This window comes from Scylla paramamosain, unplaced genomic scaffold (assembly GCF_035594125.1).
Source record: "Scylla paramamosain isolate STU-SP2022 unplaced genomic scaffold, ASM3559412v1 Contig47, whole genome shotgun sequence".
In the NCBI taxonomy this organism is placed as follows: domain Eukaryota; kingdom Metazoa; phylum Arthropoda; class Malacostraca; order Decapoda; family Portunidae; genus Scylla; species Scylla paramamosain.
In genome coordinates this window covers 657,291-678,040 of record NW_026973712.1, presented here as the reverse complement: position 1 = coordinate 678,040, position 20,750 = coordinate 657,291, and the positions used below count along the sequence as shown (strand labels likewise).

Genomic DNA, 20,750 nt, shown 5'->3' with positions numbered 1-20,750 from the left:
CTGTGGATGTAAGACTGAATATATTGATGTGAGGTTTGAAATGAGTACAGTGGAGAAAGTGTGAGGGAAGAATTAATAGTGTTTGATGTGGGATTGCTTAGAATATAACAACATGAGATGAGGGAAGCTACAAGAAGCCCACACATGGCAGTCCCTGTATGAAATATACCCTTCCATTTCTACCTATCCTCCTCATCCAGAAATTTGTCTTTACTTGTCCTTAATGACTCAGCACTAATAGCCTTTTTACTAAGCCTGTTTCTTTCATCTATCACTACTTGATAACCAATTTCTTTGTATCTCTCTTTCAAATCTAACTTTATTGGGTTTGAGCCTGTTGTTTCTTGACCTGTCCTCATTACTGACTTTCAGGATTTTCTTTCACACTTGTGATTTTCCTTATACCACTTAAAGACCTCCATCATTATCATGTGGGAATTTTAAAAGTAAGCATAAATGTTAGTTGACTTTCATAAAAGCATGCAGTGTTCTCTCCACATGCTGGTCATCTGTGTTGGGGCTGAGCTCAAGCTTGACACAATTCCTTCATCTTTGAGCTTGATGCAGTTCCCCTTTCTGTCTACAATGATAGCAGTCCACATACTCAGTTCATATGCACAAAGTAGTGCTTGACTCTGACTCTGGCGTTAATGTCAGTTTCTTTGGTTAGGAAGGCGGAGTTGTACCTTCCCTTCATGTGACTTGTTTCCCTCACCAGGAAGTGGCTCTGCTGGATGTGAGGAAGGAAATCACATTCTGCAGGAAAGTGAACATTCCCATCATTGGCCTGGTGGAGAACATGACCACCTTTGTGTGCCCCAAGTGTAAGGTGAGTGAGATGTGTGGTGCCTCTCACCTGTTCATTTGTGTGTCAGCAGCAAAGAGTGGTGGTGATGTAGCTGGGATCCAGCAGCAATCATAGACTCCTTGCAACCAAGACCACCTCTTGGCTAGGTGGGAATTCATGTGTGTTGTGTAAAGGGACAAGATTGATGGCGACAGACCACACCTTTCTTATCAATGGAAGATTTTTGGCAATACAAAAGTCAACCAGTTTAAATGAAATTAACAGAACAAAAAAAAAATTACACAATTTTTCTGCCAGGATGATACAAAAATTTTTCAATAAGAAATCTTGCAAATCTTGTATTAGGTAAGCCATCTTAAGAGGAGTATGTCAGGCTTGTCTTATCTTGATGCACCATGAATTTCAGACCAAGACGGCCGTCTTCCCTGCCACTACTGGGATGTGACCCCCAGCTGGCAGAGGATACTGAGATGCCACTGCTTGGCCAGCTGCCGCTGGACCCCCGGGTGGCCCAGGCATGTGATGAAGGCACCAACATTCCGACACGAGCCAGATGCTGCTGTCACTCAGGCATACAAAGACATTGCAAACAGTAAGTGTTGTTTTAAATGGAAGATTCTTTATCTGGAATTCAATCTTTGTTCCAGGCCACCACCCCCACAAAGGAGGTAGTAAAGACTGTGTGTGTGTGTGTGTGTGTGTGTGTGTGTGTGTGTGTGTGTGTGTGTACACACACACACACACACACACACACTGCACAAAAACATTGCCTAAGGTTAATTTCAAATTCACCTTGGTGCCTGAGTCTCTAATGGGAAGAGGATGGATCCCTCCTCCTACCCCAACATAAGGGACATTTGCAAAGGCTTACTCAAGTTTGTCAGCACAAGAGCCTGACACCACCGCCTCTTGTTTGCCCCTCACCACACCATGACGGCCCATCCCCTCCCCTGCCCCCTGTGCCTGAGACATTCAGCTGAGCAGATCAGGTGCAGACAAGCCACAGACAGAGTCCTACAGGCTCGTGTCCCATTTTCTATTTACATATGCTCTCCACTCAATCTAATCAGTGTTCCGTGTCAGTGGTCTCTCATTCATGCTGTGCCAATTGTTTGCACAATTGTGGAGAATATTATATGAATTTAGTTCATGCAAACATCTTGACTGGCTAATCTTGTAGCCAGCTTATCCCACATTAAGCATGTAGGGGTTGGCATCATATTAGTATGTGCAGCTAATCACACTAAAGGCAGTGTCACACAGGGCAAATTTCCCCCAGTATGCTGCCCATTTTTGCTGCCAGCTGGGCAAACTGAGCTGTCAGGAAGAATGGCATATGGCTGTGATACCAGACTTGCTGGGAGTATTTGAAATTAAATGACCACTGTACTACAAGCTGTACATGTTAAATAAAAATATATTGTGGTACTTTGAGTAAAACTGTCAACTATAAAACTTATAAAAATGAAGTATATGTGCCAGTGTGTGCTTGTGAAATTACTTACAGTGCTTATTTGACAACTGCAGCTGGGGAGATAAACAATGTGTTGTGAAGGAGACCCGCACTAAGTTTTGCTGGAGTGTGAAAGCTCGACACATTAATTGAGCTATAGTGGATCTAGGCACCATGTTGGCTGTAGGACCTACTTGCGCTGTTGCCACCTCAACCCTGGGGCCCAGAGTGACTGACCATGGCCAGCAGGGTGCAGCCACGGCTTGTAGAGGCAGTGCTGCACAGCCTATATGAGCTGCCAAATAGAGCAAAAGATTTATTACAAGATGTCAACATAACAGCCCAGTCCCTGTGTGATGCCAAACTTGCTGTGTCGCTGGTCTCACCAGCAAAACAGGCAGCATGCTTGCAGAAATTTGCCTTGTGTGATGCTGCCTTAAGTCCTCAGCCAGGCACTGCCTACAGTGGGACTTCCCAACACCCTACTGCTGGCTTGTTCACAGAGGAGATAGCAGGCACTTTTGAGGTGGTATTTATACCAGACAGAGTCCAGACTCCAGACTCAATGAAGTAGAATGGCTGCAGACTTGACCCTGATGGTAGGATTTCATATGATTTCACATGAGGCAGGTAGTCACAAGAACCATACACAATGTCAAGGAAAATGAGATAAAGTGTAAATAGAGGAGCAATGTAAAATAGAAGTGGTTTGAAATGTTGAAGAGATGATACATCTTTCTAAACATGTGGTTTTTTTTCCCTTCATTGTTGCACATCACCATCCTCCATTTTCCCTGCTCATGTAATCATATATTCTTTGTCCTCTTGGTTAATTTCTTGTGTGCTAATCTCTGGTCTCTTCCTAAATAATCAGCACAAGGCCATGTTTTATCACTAAGTCTCGCTGGTCTTCCCTCCCACTCACCTGTATTACTTTTTGTGCAGGTGAAGCAGTGAACTCTTGTTTGAAATCTGAGAGGTTTTGTGATTATGAATGTAGAATAGATATGTATGTTACCCTTTCCTTTTAACACTTTTCACTTTCATTACTTCTCCATTGCCAAGCTGATATTTATTTAGGAACAAGAAATGAACAAAAGATTTGAAGAATTAATAAATGGATACCTGCTCCCTTTACATCTTACTTTTCCCAGTTAGAATGATTTCAGTTGGCCTTAAGGCATTGCTTGTAGGGTTACATAGATGTCTTGGCTGCCTCTCTTGGAGAATGTCAGACTGATGCATAAGTAGATGGAATTTCAGTGGATGCACTAAACACTGTAGTAATGATTCAATGTTTATTTCAGAAATCAAGGAGTACTGTGACGCAGTCCCAAGAAGCCACTTGACCTGCAGCGGTAGCAGCAGCAGCAGCAGCAGTCATCACCACACTAACCAACACATTCTATAGAAAAGTCTTGTTATTCATGCAGAGGTTTATTTTACATTTACTTCTTAAATCCATATTATTAACATCAGTCAGTATTTTCTTTACAAATTGTGGCAGCCTTATTCATCATTCATCCTTAATTTATGCCAGAAAGTTTGGGTGAGAATAAAAACTACATATTACAACAGTATCCAACAAAGTAGTTGTTGCCTTGCCATCTTAAGATTTAGTGTAAGTTTAAAGATTTACCTGTGTTAATGTTTGGTCTAATCCTTCACGGTATCTCCTTGCCTTGGTGTGCTGAGGCTGCAAGGGGATGTAACTTGATAATTATGCAGACATACAGTATAAAAATTTCAGACTAAAGTGAGGGTTGCAACTTTTTTAAGGTTCTGGATTACTGGAGGCTTTGGCAACAATTACTTTGTTGGATGCCATTCCTGTGCACGTTATGAACCATCACGTCTTATCTTGGAGATGAAGGTTTAGTATATAATCGTGAATTGGAAAAATACTTTTCTTGGAGGTTTTTAGTATATAATCGTAAATTGGATAAATACTTTACTTTTAAAAAATCTTACAGTAAGTCCACATAAAAGTTAGCATACATTTATATGAAAATGTTACAAACATTTATATGAAAATGAGAGAAAAGATACTCAGTGATGTTATATATAGTGCATGACTTGTAGTGGGGATAACACTTGTATTGTCACTCTGGAAAGTCACTAACACCAAAAGCAATCAAGGAAATGCCAACATATATTCCATTTTTCTTTCTTTTTAGTAGATGGTTGCCTTGTGATGAAGGAACTTGCTCAAAAATATTTCCTAAAAATCTAAATGTTCACAAGTGAATGGTGAGTACGTTGTGAGAGAAAGATATGAACAGACAGGCAGGCAGGCATTTAAATGTAAATTAAATGTCAGTAATCTTTGGTTACTGCTCAAAGAATTAATGGCGTGGAAGCTTGTGTGAAGTCCCTGATGAAAGATAAATATACCAGCCACTGGATTCACAAAACTCAACAGGATGACACCCCCCCCCCCACCCATTGTAGTATTTGCTGGACTGGTAATTCCTTCTTCCATACTCATCACTCTCCTTCTCAGACCTGTACTTCCTCTTCTCGCTATCCCTTCTGCTGTCATCATGATCTCTGTGGTCACTGACAAACCTCCCTTGCCTGTGGTCAGAATATTCCCACCTGTGATCCCTGTAATTCCCACGATCCCTATAATTCCCATGACCTCTGTACTCCCCTTGATCCCTGCAGCCTCCTTCCTTCCTGTAGTCTTGATGCCTAAAGTTGCCTCTGCACTGTCTGTTGCGGTCAAATCTGTCAGCAGGGAGTATTGGCGGCTTAGGCAGGCTCTTCTTGCAGTGCTGGAACATATCAAATACTGGTCATTTCATAGACAAGGAGCTGCTATAGAGTAGAGAGGAGGGATTCAGGGGATTCTGAACTTTGTTGGGATCAGAGGAGGGATTCAGGGGATTCTGAACTTTGTTGGGATCTATGTACAGTAGAAACCTCAGTTCACAAACCAAAACAAGTTTTCCCATTTAAATTAATTAAAATACAATTAATCTATTCCAACCTCAGAAACTGCATTATTATTATTATTATTTTTTTTTTTTCTTTGACAAGAATGAAGTTACAGTAACCACAGAAAGGTGTAAGTTTCTTGGACATCAGGCTATATCATGTCACTGATATGAAGGTCAGGTGCCTTCCCAGCTGTTTGACCTGGGAGCCCTTACCTTACTCCATCTCTAAATCACATGCCTTCATAAATTAATTAAGTCTGCCACTTCCTATTTCAACTTTCAGAATGGTTGGAAAGAGTTGTTTGAGAGGAAAAGACAAAATCTTGCCTTGCACCAGGCATGGGTTGGCTGGAAGGAAATATTTGAGCATAAAAGTCTATGTAAAATGGGGATTGTTGCACTACTCATGACAGCACATGCTTTCCAAATTCCACCTTGTGTCTGTGATCCAGGAATTCTTGACAACCTCACGTCTTATAAACCTGTCTAACAGATGCACTCTTTCTTTGGGTATCCAGACAATGGGACATGAGGTGAAATGTAATTGGACAACAGAGCACATACTGTTATACAGAAAAATCCCTCCTTTACAGTCTTGCTCCAATATTTCCTTCCAGCCAGTGCATGTTTGGTGCAAGGCGAGATGGTGTCTTTTCTTTCTAATTATTATCATCTTTATACTCGTAACCATCCTGAAAGTAAAGTAAAAAGAGGCAGGCTAAATAAGAAGGCATGCAATTTACTAGAGGTGGAATGGGGTAAAGGAGATCCAGGTCTAGCTCCTCTCCAACAGCTGGGAAGGCACCTGACTTGGGTGACTTGCCAGTGTGTGATAATCACAATGTTCACGGCAGGCATGCCAAAACACAACAGTGTGTGTGTGCTTGCCAGCTGAGGGGGTCTGCAGGGTGTTTGTGCATTCACACACAGAAACACTGTTCAAGAACCATGGCAAAAATTCTTAAAAAATATTCATGAAGTGATTTGTTCATAAATAGTAATCTTCACGAACCGAGGTTCCACTGTGTGTAGTTTAAGGTGTAGTTGTGTGGTGCACTTCAAAGAAATTAAATTGGAGGAAGAATGTTAGGGCTATGCTTTCAGTGACAGTTAGTGACTGGAAATATTTATATTTAAGAAGGATAATGATGAGCATACTTGAGTGATGCAAGCAGATGAAGAATTGTCACCACCAGTGTCAGGGAAGCAGTAAAAATATTGCCTGTGAATGATGAGAGGAAAAGGTAGAGTGATGTCTGACCAACACCTAATGGAGGGAGGGAATTTTTGTGAGTAGATTTAAGATGAATGAGAGCAGGAAAAGCTGACAGAAATGCTGAACAAGTAAGGTGAAAGGTGATAGAGTAATAGGAGAAGAGAATCACAGGGAGGTGGAAGGATAGAGTAAAAGAAGTCCAGCCAGCACATCTTGACATGATTGGTGAGTTGCATGTGGCCAACTAGCATGTTAGTTATTTTTACCACTGTATTCACCACAGAGAAGCTGCATGCCAAAAATACCTACTAAATGGCAATACTCAAGTTCTTCCCACTTGCTTTGATTGACAATATGGGTCGGTTTTAATTACTTTTCTTGAGAAATATATGCCTTTTTATGAAGTATCACTTACCTCATCCCATCTGCAGCATTTTGTGATGCATGCATATACAAGTGCACAAATTTCTCGTGATGTCAAAGACTTACACAGTGAGTGACTGTATGGTACAAATCAGGACTGCATACAAGAAAATGTGCCACCAAACTGGAGTAAACTGAGTTACAGTACATCATCTGGCTTCTAGGTTTGAGGCTTCTGGAGAGCATGATATGCTCCGCCACTCACACTGACATCCAGAAGAATCATGGGGTTCTGTTCCTTCAGCTGTCTTGCTCCAATAATGATGGGATTTTCCTCTAACTGCCACTATGTGTCAGCCAAAGTCCCACCACTTAACCTTAGGACGACATACTCCACACAGTGTTTGTGGCAGGAAATATCACACTTTCCACAACCCTCAAACTTCTGTTCTAATGTGATCTCTGGGGGAGTGGGGGTGCTTACAGATGGAATGAATCAACAAAGTGTGTGTGTGTGTATACACATGCTTTATCTTGGCTATTTTTCTTTGTTGAGACTGCCTATGAACTGTGCAAATTTTCTCTGCCTGGAGGAAAGATAAAATAAGCTACACATCAAACAGTGTGAACTGATTTGCATGGGTAATATACAATAGCAGCAAACACCCATATTGATCTGGTGGTGGATTACAACCAGTTTTCTTTTTAAAAACTCTTACAGTTCACTTGCTGCTGCTCCCACTGGCCACTGATTGTGTCTAGGTTAGGCAGTCATGCCTGCTGACTCACCAGTGGAGACGTGATGCAAGTCAGTGACATGATATGAAACACAGGCGTATGAATGAGTTGTGTAAATAACTGGTCTATTTCTTTAAACTATTTTTTTTTCTAAAAGTTAATACTTTGATATCATACATTATGTTTTCATACCAATATTTTCAAAAGATAGGGGAAGGAGGTGGAGAGCATGCAGAGAGCACAACTTGCAGATCAGCTTGGCTTCAGCAACTATACTCCTTTGTGACTGAATATCCATCCCAGTGATGTGAAGTAATTTTCATTACTCTAGGCTGATATCTTAACAAAAGAGGCAGATGAAACAAAGCATCCACACTTGAGCATGCACACACATCAAGCTGATGTCTCAATAAAAAAAGGAAAGCTGAAACAAAGCACCACACATGTGTAACAACAGACATACCTCTGTAAACTGGTTATCCTCCTCAGTATAGTGAGAGGTTGCTTCCTCCTCCAGCTCAGCCAGAAGCTCGAGGTCGAGAGGCACCATGTCCTACCCGTCTTGTGCCATTGTGCTAAAACTGCTGGTGCTTGGGAAGGCCAATGAGGAGTCTGAAACTGAGTGTTTTCATTTAATACAGATAGAGGGGAGTCTGGTGAAAGTTGGTAGTACAGTGGAATGTGAACCAACTGGTATTAAAAAAAAGAATACTGCACTGGTGGCTGACAGAGAAGCAAGACATACAGCTGTTACAAGTTAGGTGTTTTGAATATTATACTGCTTCAGAAGATAAGCAGAAGTAGAATGAAACTGCATGAAAGAAGTATGAAGAGAAAAGGGAGAAATATAGAATGCTTTTAATGAATGCAGAGCTGGTTATACAAGGAAGTCTACTGCCTCCTCACAGGAGGAGGCAGTAGACACCTGCCGAAACGATAATTACTCCCAGTGACGTCTAAAGCACTGTTCAGGGGGTGCTGTGAACTTATTAAACCCAGCTGTGACCTCACAACATTTCCCTTTGTGTCTCACAACACAAGGGGGCAGTCACAGCCTGCCCTCTAAAGACAACTCTCTTCCTCCACACAAATCTACAAGCACCTAATAACACACACACCCTTCACTCAAAATTTTTTAAATCATGGCGACTCCTACACCAGCCTCGGAGTCCCCATCTGGGGAGGGGACCATAAATGTCCCCAGGTCGGACTGTCTTTTTGTCGACGACCCTAAGTGTCTTGACAGCCCCCTCAACTTTTTCTTCATTAACTTCTGCAACATTCGCAGTCTAAGATCTAATTTTCAATCTGTAGAACACCACCTCTCCTCTTCTAAACTTCATCTTTTTTTCCTCACCGAAACTCAGGTGTCTGAGGCAACTGACAGTAGCCCCTTTTCTGTTCCCTCCTACTTTCTCTATCCTCATTTTCGATCCAAAGCTGGATGCTGCGTTTATGTGCGCAATGACTTAACCTGCTCTCGTGCCCACGCTCTTGAATCTTCCGAGTTTTCCACCATCTGGCTACGACTACAGAGTCACTCTCATACTAAATTTATCTGTGCTGTATACCTCTCACCTAACTCCTCTGACTATAAGAAATTCTTTGACTACTTAACTTCCAAAGTGGAGCACATTCTGACCCTCTTCCCTTTTGCAGAGATCTCCATTCTTGGAGACTTCAATGTTCACCACCAGCTTTGGCTTTCCTCTCCCTTCACTGACCATCCTGGTGAACTAGCCTACAACTTTGCTATCCTCCACGACCTAAAGCAATTGGTGCAACACCCTACTCGTATTCCTGACCGTCTTGGAGATACGCCCAACATTCTTGACCTTTTCCTGACCTCTAATCCTTCTGCTTATGCTGTCACCCTTTCTTCTCCGTTGGGCTCCTCCGATCACAATCTCATATCTTTATCTTGTCCTATCACTCCAATCCCTCCTCAGGATCCCCCTAAGCGAAGGTGCCTCTGGTGTTTTGCCTCTGCTAGTTGGGGGGACCTGAGGAGGTATTTTGCTGATTTTCCTTGGAATGACTACTGCTTCCGTGTCAGAGACCCGTCTTTGTGTGCTGAGCGTATAACAGAGGTGATAGTGTCTGGCATGGAGGTGTACATTCCTCACTCTTTTTCTCGTCCTAAACCTTCTAAACCTTGGTTTAACACAGCTTGTTCTCGTGCTATACATGATAGAGAGGTGGCCCACAAAAGGTACTTAAGCCTTCCATCACCAGAATCTCATGCACTTTATATTTCTGCCCGGAACCATGTCAAGTCTGTTCTCTAACTAGCCAAAAACTCCTTCATTAACAGAAAATGTCAAACCTTTCAAGATCTAACTCCCCTCGTGATTTCTGGCATCTAGCCAGAAATCTCCAATAACTTTGCTTCTTCTTCTCTCCCTCTTCTATTTCAACCAGATGGCACCACTGCTATCACATCTATTCCTAAAGCTGAACTCTTTGCTCAAACCTTTGCTAAAAACACTACCTTGGACGATTCTGGGCTTGTTCCTCCCTCTCCTCCACCCTCTGACTACTTCATGCCACCTAGTAAAATTCTTCGCAATGATGTTTTCCATGCCCTCGCTGGCCTAAACCCTCAGACGGCTTATGGACCTGATGGGGTCCCTCCTATTGTTCTCCGAAACTGTGCCTCCGTGCTTGCACCTTGCCTAGTCAAACTCTTTCAGCTCTGTCTGTCACCATCTACCTTTCCTTCTTGCTGGAAGTTTGCCTACATTCAACCTGTTCCTAAAAAGGGTGACCGTTCTAATCCCTCAAACTACTGTCCTATTGCTTTAATTTCCGGCCTATCTAAAGTTTTTGAATCTATCCTCAACAGGAAGATTCTTAAACATCTATCACTTCACAACCTTCTATCTGATCGCCAGTATGGGTTCTGTCAAGGCCGCTCTACTGGTGATCTTCTGGCTTTCCTTACTGAGTCTTGGTCATCCTCTTTTAGAGATTTTGGTGAAACTTTTGCTGTTGCCTTGGACATATCAAAAGCTTTTGATAGAGTCTGGCACAAAGCTTTGATTTCCAAACTATCCTCCTATGGTTTCTATCCTTCTCTCTGTAACTTCATCTCAAGTTTCCTTTCTGACCGTTCTATTGCTGCTGTGGTAGACGGTCACTGTTCTTCTCCTAAATCTATTAACAGTGGTGTTCCTCAGGGTTCTGTCCTGTCACCCACTCTCTTCTTATTATTCATTAATGATCTAAACCAAACTTCTTGTCCTATCCACTCCTACGCTGGTGATACCACCCTGCACTTTTCCACGTCTTTTCATAGACGTCCAACCCTTCAGGAGGTAAACATTTCACGCAGGGAAGCCACAGAACGCCTGACTTCTGATCTTTCTAAAATTTCTGATTGGGGCAGGGCAAACTTGGTATTGTTCAATGCCTCAAAAACTCAATTCCTCCATCTATCAACTCGACACATCCTTCCAAGACAACTATCCCCTCTTCTTCAATGACACTCAATTGTCCCCCTCTTCTACACTGAACATCCTCAGTCTGTCCTTTACTTATAATCTGAACTGGAAACTTCACATCTCATCTCTAGCTAAAACAGCTTCTATGAAGTTAGGTGTTCTGAGACGTCTCCGCCAGTTTTTCTCACCCCCCCAGCTGCTAACTCTGTACAAGGGCCTTATCCGTCCATGTATGGAGTATGCTTCACATGTCTGGCGGGGTTCCACTGAAACTGCTCTTCTAGACAGGGTGGAATCAAAAGCTTTTCATCTCATCAACTCCTCTCCTCTAACTGACTGTCTTCAGCCTCTCTCTCATCGCCGCAATGTTGCATATCTAGCTGTCTTCTACCGCTATTTTCATGCTAACTGCTCTTCTGATCTTGCTAACTGCATGCCTCCCCTCCTTCCGCAGCCTCGCTGCACAAGACTTTCTTCTTTCTCTCACCCCTATTCTGTCCACCTCTCTAACGCAAGAGTTAACCAGTATTCTCAATCATTCATCCCTTTCTCTGGTAAACTCTGGAACTCCCTGCCTGCTTCTGTATTTCCATCTTCCTATGACTTGAATTCCTTCAAGAGGGAGGTTTCAAGACACTTATCCATCAATTTTTGACCACTGCTTTGACCCTTTTATGGGACTGGCATTTCAGTGGGCATTTTTTTATTAGATTTTTGTTGCCCTTGGCCAGTGCCCTTCCTACATAAAAAAAAAAAAAAAAAAAAAACAGCACTGTGTGGGGCTGCAGCATGTAATGTGAGAGCAGGTGAGAGAAGGAAATGAACTGTAATAGAGGTGGTGTCTGCAAAACACATGTGGAAATAATACATCTGACCTGGATCAAGTGAGGAATGGGAAGGCAACAATGAAAAGCTGGAAGAGGCAACCAATGCTACAAATTTTACTTCGGCAAATCACTTGTCTGCTAGATGGTGCCGTTCACATGAGATACACTACACTTTGCCACACAGTCAGTTACTACGCAGACACCACACAAGACGGACGTCGGTCCTGCCTCCTGTTCTGTTGTTACGACTTCTGTTATCAAGGAGTGATAGGAATATTAGTTTTCTTGTTTGGATTGTGTATTATGGTTTCCATTACCTGTTATAAGGATGGAATATTGTCTTGAGTTATCCGTTACCTGATTATAGGGCGGAGTATTGCCTATGGATATCCGTTACCTGATAAGGGCGGAGTGTTGCCTACTTGAATCCGTTACCTGATTTAAGGGCGGATTATGGACTATAAATATCTGTTACCTTGTATAAGGGCGGATTATTGGTTATATGATATCCGTTACTTGGTATAAGGCGGATTATTGGCAAATATTTTATGCTATATATATATATATATATAACAATATTTGGGCACTCGTGAGCCGACATAGGTGCGAGATGGTTCCATCTTGTTACCCATTATTGGGGCAAGAGGAATATTGCCTTATTTACAAGCCTGGGGGCATTTGACTTCCCAGATTATTATAAGGAAGGAGTTTTTGATTTAAAGTTACCCTGTGTGTGAGGTTAAGGCACCCGTGGGGTTATAAAAGGAACTGCTGTTAAAAGGGGTGGCATATTGTTAACATTAGCCGCCATGTCTAGGACGCCTTCTGATGCTTGCCCCAGTCCTGAGAGATTCAGAACTACCAGCTTGCCACGCACCTCAGCTAAGGTAAAGGGACTACACAAGGGGAGTAAACATGAAGAAAGATCCAGATCTAAGAGCCGTTCTACTCGTCATGAGAGGTTAAGTTACTCTCGGTCACCTTCCCCTTCTCCAAAATACGCTGGTGAAGACAGCAATGCGCCTTCTTTGGGCATGATTATGGATGCTTTAATTTAGTTGAGGAAAGACATGGACAAGCTTAAGAAGGAAAATGGGGCTGTGAAGTCAAAAGCAGTTCATAACAATGCTCCCCTGTAGGTGTCAAATAATACTTTGATGCCTGATTCTCAGGAATCACAGGCAGGATTTTCTGGATTTAGAACTCCACTGAGGGAGGACAGTGATGAGGAAGAGGAAATCCAGAGGGATGTTCCTCATGATAGTATATTGTTACAAGGTGCTAAGAATTATGAACCCATGGAAACTGTCTCAAAAGAACTTGACAAGGAAATTGCTGCAATGGTGAACCACCTGTTTATTAATGGCATGAGGCAGGAAGATTACAAAGCCATTGTAGAGGATGAGGTGACATTTAGACCAAATAACTGCCATGCATTAACTCAAATGGATTGCAACCCACAGGTCCTGGACGCACTGCCTGCAGAGGCAAAGAAGGCAGACTTCCGCTTAAGGGAAGTGGGAAAAAAGATATTACCAAGGCAGCTACTATTGTTGTAAAATCGCTTACTGTGCTAGACAAGGTGGCACGTGATGAAGAGCACCAAATTATTGCAAATGAGGTGGCCATGCTCAATGGTGCATTAGCATTATTGGGTAATGCCCACTACAGAAATAACTTGAACAGGCAACATATCATAAAGAGGGACATTAATCCCAAATATTCTCATTTGTGTGCTGACAAGGCTCCCATGATGGGTCTATTGTTTGGGGATGACCTGTCACAAGCCAACAGAAATATTGAGGAGGCAGAAAGGCTGAAAACTAAATTCACTTTTAAGAAGCCTACATCTTGGACTGCAAGCAGTGGCAGATTTGGTGTAGGTAAACAATGTAACTTTTTTGCCAAGGCCTCCTCCTGTGGATTCCCATCCAGATATCAGCCATATGGTTTTCGCAGGATGCCCTCCAGTGGTGAACACAGGCGCTCCTACCCTGCTCAAGCTTGGACAACAAAAAACGTGAGAGGCTGGGGTCAACATATCCCCCGGCATTAACCCAGGTGAAAGAACAATTTGAGGCTGGGCAACTTCACAAGTTTATCAATAAATGGCGTGTGATTACAAGTGACCTGTTCATTTTGGATATGGTGGAACATTGTCATCTGAATATAGATGAAGCTAATATCGGATATTTATTTAGAGAGGATATACAGTATGTCTTTAGTGAGGAAGATAAACTGATTATGCATTAGGAGGTTAAAAAATTGTTAGAGATAAAGGCCATCATAGAGACACATGGACAGGATCAACAAATACTTTCACCAGTTTTTCTGAGGAAGAATAAGACAGGGGATTATAGGATGGTGTTAAATCTTGAAAACTGAACAGGCATGTAGAATATACTCATTTTAAAATAGAAAATTTTGAACAAGTATTACAGTTGCTTAGTCAAGGAGATTATATGGCTTCTATAGACCTTAAGAAAGCCTATTATTCAGTAAAAATTGCAGAGGAACAACAAAAATATCTGTGTTTTAGATGGTTGGATAAGATTTACCAGTTCACGTCTACCTAACGGGTTTTCGGATGGTCCTCGTCTATTTACAAAACTTCTGAAGCCAGTTTTCTCTACACTTAGGCATAAAAGCCACAACATCACTAGTTATATTGATGATACGCTTCTGTATAGTAGCTCTTTGCCGAGATGTTTTGATTGCATGAATGACAACATTCAGTTGTTGCAGAGTGTAGGTTTCTGCATAAATGTGGAGAAATCTGTTTTAAGTCCCACTACGCGTATTGAGTATTTAGGTAATGTGATAGATTTGGTGGCCATGACAGTTACCTTGCCGGCGGGTAGGAGGGATGAGATTATACAGCATTACTCTCTTTTAGTCAATAGACAAAGAAAAAATTAGAATTGTGGCAAGAGTGATTGGCCTGCTGGTGGCAGCAATCCCAGCTGTAGAGATGGGGAAGATGCACTATAGGAGGATGGAAAGAGCAAAGATCAAGGCTTTGGAAGAGGCATGTGGAGACTTTAATAGATGGATGAACATTACAGAGGAGATTAGAACAGATTTAAACTGGTGGATTAAGGAATTGGAGAGTCAAAACAGGAAAATATTCAGAAATGCACCAGATACTGAGTTGTTCACAGATGCTTAAAATCTAGGATGGGTAGGTTGCCAAAATAGCATCACTACCAATGGCAGATGGTCCCCTGAAGAGGTGCGTTCGCACATTAATGAGTGAATTATTGGCTATGTTATTCTCATTGAGATCTTTTACACATCTCCTTAGAGGTTTACACATTATGTGATAACACCACAGCGATTAATTACGTGAATGAGATGGGAGGTGTTAAGTCAATAGTTTGTGATGACATTTTTTTATAGGAACATCTGGGAATGGTGTCTTAGTAATGGGGTATGGCTGACAGCTTCCCACATACCAGGCAAATGTAATGTCATGGCCGACGAGGCATCACGTTACTTTAATGACGGACATGAGTGGCAGCTGAATGAGATGATATTTAAGGAATTGTGTTCTATATTTGGGAATCCTTGTATAGACCTATTTGCTTCATGTTTGAACAAACAAATGACTCCATTCTGTGCATGGACACCAGATCCAGAGGCTGCATATATTGATGCAGTTACAATTCCGTGGGCTAAATTTAAATTGGTTTACCTCTTTCCTCCCTTCTCTCTGATCTCTAGATTTTTTTTTTTTTATGTAGGAAGGATACTGGCCAAGGGCAACAAAAATCTAATAAAAAAAATGCCCACTGAAATGCCAGTCCCTAAAAGGGTCAAAGCAGTGGTCAAAAATTGGTGGATAAGTGTCTTGAAACCTCCCTCTTGAAGGAATTCAAGTCATAGGAAGGTGGAAATACAGAAGCAGGCAAGGAGTTCCAGAGTTTACCAGAGAAAGGGATGAATGATTGAGAATACTGGTTAACTCTTGCGTTAGAGAGGTGGACAGAATAGGAGTGAGAGAAAGAAGAAAGTCTTGTGCAGCGAGGCCGCGGAAGGAGTGGAGGCATGCAGTTAGCAAGATCAGAAGAGCAGTTAGCATGAAAATAGCGGTAGAAGACAGCAAGAGATGCAACATTGCGGCGGTGAGAGAGAGGCTGAAGACAGTCAGTTAGAGGAGAGGAGTTGATGAGACGAAAAGCTTTTGATTCCACCCTGTCTAGAACAGCAGTATGAGTGGAACCCCCCCAGACATGTGAAGCATACTCCATACATGGACGGATAAGGCCCTTGTACAGAGTTAGCAGCTGGGGGGGTGAGAAAAACTGGCGGAGACATCTCAGAACACCTAACTTCATAGAAGCCGTTTTAGCTAGAGATGAGATGTGAAGTTTCCAGTTCAGATTATAAGTAAAGGACAGACCGAGGATGTTCAGTGTAGAAGAGGGGGACAGTTGAGTGTCATTGAAGAAGAGGGGATAGTTGTCTGGAAGATTGTGTCGAGTTGATAGATGGAGGAATTGAGTTTTTGAGGCATTGAACAATACCAAGTTTGCTCTGCCCCAATCAGAAATTTTAGAAAGATCAGAAGTCAGGCGTTCTGTGGCTTCCCTGCGTGATATGTTTACCTCCTGAAGGGTTGGACGTCTATGAAAAGACGTGGAAAAGTGCAGGGTGGTATCATCAGCATAGGAGTGGATAGGACAAGAAGTTTGGTTTAGAAGATCATTAATGAGTAATAAGAAGAGAGTGGGTGACAGGACAGAACCCTGAGGAACACCACAGTTAATAGATTTAGGAGAAGAACAATGACCGTCTACCACAGCAGCAATAGAACGGTCAGAAAGGAAACTTGAGATGAAGTTACAGAGAGAAGGATAGAAACCGTAGGAGGGTAGTTTGGAAATCAAAGCTTTGTGCCAGACTCTATCAAAGGCTTTTGATATGTCCAAGGCAACAGCAAAAGTTTCACCAAAGTCTCTAAAAGAGGATGACCAAGACTCAGTAAGGAAAGCCAGAAGATCACCAGTAGAGCGTCCTTGACGGAACCCATACTGGCGATCAGATAGAAGGTTGTGAAGTGATAGATGTTTAAGAATCTTCCTGTTGAGGATAGATTCAAAAACTTTAGATAAGCAGGAAATTAAAGCAATAGGACGGTAGTTTGAGGGATTAGAGCGGTCACCCTTTTTAGGAACAGGTTGAATGTAGGCAAACTTCCAGCAAGAAGGAAAGGTAGATGTTGACAGACAGAGCTGAAAGAGTTTGACTAGGCAAGGTGCAAGCACGGAGGCACAGTTTCGGAGAACAATAGGAGGGACCCCATCAGGTCCATAAGCCTTCTGAGGGTTTAGGCCAGCGAGGGCATGGAAAACATCATTACGAAGAATTTTAATACGAGGCATGAAGTAGTCAGAGGGTGGAGGAGAGGGAGGAACAAGCCCAGAATCATCCAAGGTAGAGTTTTTAGCAAAGGTTTGAGCAAAGAGTTCAGCTTTAGAAATAGATGTGATAGCAGTGGTGCCATCTGGTTGAAGTAGAGGAGGGAAAGAAGAAGAAGCAAAGTTATTGGAGATATTTTTGGCTAGATGCCAGAAATCACGAGGGGAGTTAGATCTTGAAAGGTTTTGACATTTTCTGTTAATGAAGGAGTTTTTGGCTAGTTGGAGAACAGACTTGGCATGGTTCCGGGCAGAAATATAAAGTGCATGAGATTCTGGTGAAGGAAGGCTTAAGTACCTTTTGTGGGCCACCTCTCTATCATGTATAGCACGAGAACAAGCTGTGTTAAACCAAGGTTTAGAAGGTTTAGGACGAGAAAAAGAGTGAGGAATGTACGCCTCCATGCCAGACACTATCACCTCTGTTATGCGCTCAGCACACAAAGACGGGTCTCTGACACGGAAGCAGTAGTCATTCCAAGGAAAATCAGCAAAATACCGCCTCAGGTCCCCCCAACTAGCAGAGGCAAAACGCCAGAGGCACCTTCGCTTAGGGGGATCCTGAGGAGGGATTGGAGTGATAGGACAAGATAAAGATATGAGATTGTGATCGGAGGAGCCCAACGGAGAAGAAAGGGTGACAGCATAAGCAGAAGGATTAGAGGTCAGGAAAAGGTCAAGAATGTTGGGCGTATCTCCAAGACGGTCAGGAATACGAGTAGGGTGTTGCACCAATTGCTCTAGGTCATGGAGGATAGCAAAGTTGTAGGCTAGTTCACCAGGATGGTCAGTGAAGGGAGAGGAAAGCCAAAGCTGGTGGTGAACATTGAAGTCTCCAAGAATGGAGATCTCTGCAAAAGGGAAGAGGGTCAGAATGTGCTCCACTTTGGAAGTTAAGTAGTCAAAGAATTTCTTATAGTCAGAGGAGTTAGGAGAGAGGTATACAGCACAGATAAATTTAGTATGAGAATGACTCTGTAGTCGAAGCCAGATGGTGGAAAACTCGGAAGATGTCTGCAGAAGTTAAGGGAGGAAAGGACTAGAGGATGGATCATAGTGCCACTTTGGCCATCACAACCGTGGATGGGGATGCTCCTTCGGATGCTAGTAGACGACCCTCGGGTCATACAGAGAAGGAAAAATGTGCTAATGCATCCGTCAACTGCTGAGGAACACCCAATAATGAAACACACAAATTTGATGGCTTGTCAGTTGTCCGGAAACAACTTGGAGAATGTGGCATATCTAAAGAAGGTACGGAAATCATTATGGCCTCTTGGAAACCAGCAACAGGTAGACAATACAACACTCACATCAAGAGGTGGACACTCTTTTGTAGTAGAGGGAACATTAATGCCATTGCACCATCTATAGCAGATATATTAAACTTTCTGTCTCGTAACTTTCAAAGGAATGTGGGTTATGAAAGCATTAACATGGCGAGAGGGACTCTATCTGCAATAGGAATTATGGTGGAAGGCTGCAGAGCGGGCAATCACCCACTTGTCAACAGATTTCTGCGGGGAGTCTTCAACTTACGCCCTTCTACACCCAGGTATGCAACGACCTGGGATGTGAAACTTGTATTACAAAAGATAAGACTCGTGGAACCACTACACAGCCTAACACTGAAAGACTTATCGCTAAAAATGGTGATGCTGATGGCAATGACACAAGCAGCCAGGATCCAAACTTTGCACTTATTGTTGGTGAATATGGCATTTGGAGAAGAATCTGTTTCAGTTTTGTTAGGAGGTAACATCAAGCAATGCAGGCCAAAATTTAATGTTCGTACTATTGTATTTAAAGCTTATCCTTAGGATTACAGATTGTGTGTAGTTAAGGCTATGAAAGAATATATAGAAAGAACTGAGAGGCTAAGGACAGAATCTGGAAATGCAGATGGGAGACTACTCATAAGTTATATAAAACTCCATAGGGGTGTTTCTAAGGACATGGTGGCAAGGTGGCTTAAGACCATGTTATGTAAGTGAGGGATTGATACCAAGAGGTACACAGCAGGTAGTATTAGACCTGTGTCAGTGTCTAAGGCCAAGGCACTGGATGTGCCTATTGCCACCATCATGGCAAAAGCTGGTTGGACGCAGGAAGCCACATTTGCTAAATATTATAATGAGGATATACAAGGGGAAATAGACCCTTTTTCAAGAAGCAGTGCCAGGCTCAGTATAATGTAAGGTTTGAAATGTTATCAGCAGTAAAAATCATGTTCTATTTTCGTAAATGACAATGGGGTTTTTGTAATAGGAACTTTTATTTACACCTATTTACAAAATGTGAAATTTGACAGAACCCTTTACATACAACACCCACATGACTTTAAAATCTCATGTGAATGGCACCATCTAGCAGACAAGTGATTTGCCGAAGTAAAATTACAGAAGTACATGAGACTTACCGTAGGTTAGTTGAAATGTGCTTCGGATTTTGCGAGGCACATCACGTCTGCTAGATGGTAGAGTTCACATACCCTCCACTCCCTCCCTTTGTTAATTGATGATTCTTGGTTTACACAACAAAAATTCAAGGACTGGAAGGGTTGGGAGATAATATTTCATGTGGGTAGTTGTATCTTTAAAGACTGACTGTGTGGCGAAGTGTAGTGTATCTCATGTGAACTCTACCATCTAGCAGACGTGATGTGCCTCGCAAAATCCGAAGCACATTTCAACTAACCTACGGTAAGTCTCATGTACTTCTGTAATTATATGTAAAGCTGCACACTGTAAAAGTAGACTGAATCTTGTTGCCTCTAGTGTTTAGCTTCAGCCTGCTTCAATAGGGAGACTGCCTGCCTCTGTGTTTAGGACACTGCACTGTTCAAAAAGACATAACCACAAAACTGTTATTTGTTAATGATGATTTATCAATATAAATAAAAGATATATACATTTTAATATTTCCAGTCTATTACTTTACTTAATTTTACTTAGAGAGAGAGAGAGAGAGAGAGAGAGAGAGAGAGAGAGAGAGAGAGAGAGAGAGAGAGAGAGAGAGAGAGAGAGAGAGAGAGAGAGAGAGAGAGAGAGAGAGAGAGAGAGAGAGAGAGAGAGAGTCTTCGAATTATAAAGTTGGCAGCAAAAACAATGACAAAATTTTCAAGTGTCAATCAACATCCGCATGCCATCCAATCACTGTATCACTTAGCCTTGCTCTCAGGTGATTAAAAAATGATCACGAGGAAAACAATAATAATAATTTAGTATTACTCCTTAAGAAAACTGCAGAAACAAACCTATCACTCATGTAAACTCACTCATGTTGTTCTTCCATGGACCACATGCCCCTCCTTTTTTTATTTATTTTTTTTTGTTCATTTGTTTTCATGATTTATCTAAAGGATAATAGCTAGATATTATTAGTTTCTTTATTCATATATATATATATATATATATATATATATATATATATATATATATATATATATATATATATATATATATATATATATATATATATATATATATATATATATTTTAAATTAGCTTAGGGCAAAGCTGACCAAAAAGGTGATTACAA

At 41.9% G+C, this 20,750-nt stretch overlaps 1 protein-coding gene across 2 annotated transcripts in view; it reads right to left on the bottom strand.

Moving 5' to 3' along the window:
• Window positions 1-4,199: 4,199 nt before the first annotated feature.
• LOC135098150 (GTP-binding protein 10-like) overlaps window positions 4,200-20,750 on the bottom strand; it is a 187,094-nt gene continuing 170,543 nt past the window's right edge. For both annotated transcript variants that reach the window (XM_064000368.1, XM_064000369.1), the window contains 2 exons: window positions 7,984-8,138; window positions 4,200-5,038 (listed from right to left, as the gene is read on the bottom strand). In XM_064000368.1, coding sequence (XP_063856438.1) covers window positions 4,607-5,038; window positions 7,984-8,070 — 519 coding nt within the window. In that variant the 5' untranslated portion in view covers window positions 8,071-8,138 and the 3' untranslated portion in view covers window positions 4,200-4,606. The remainder of the gene's footprint in view (window positions 5,039-7,983; window positions 8,139-20,750) is intronic.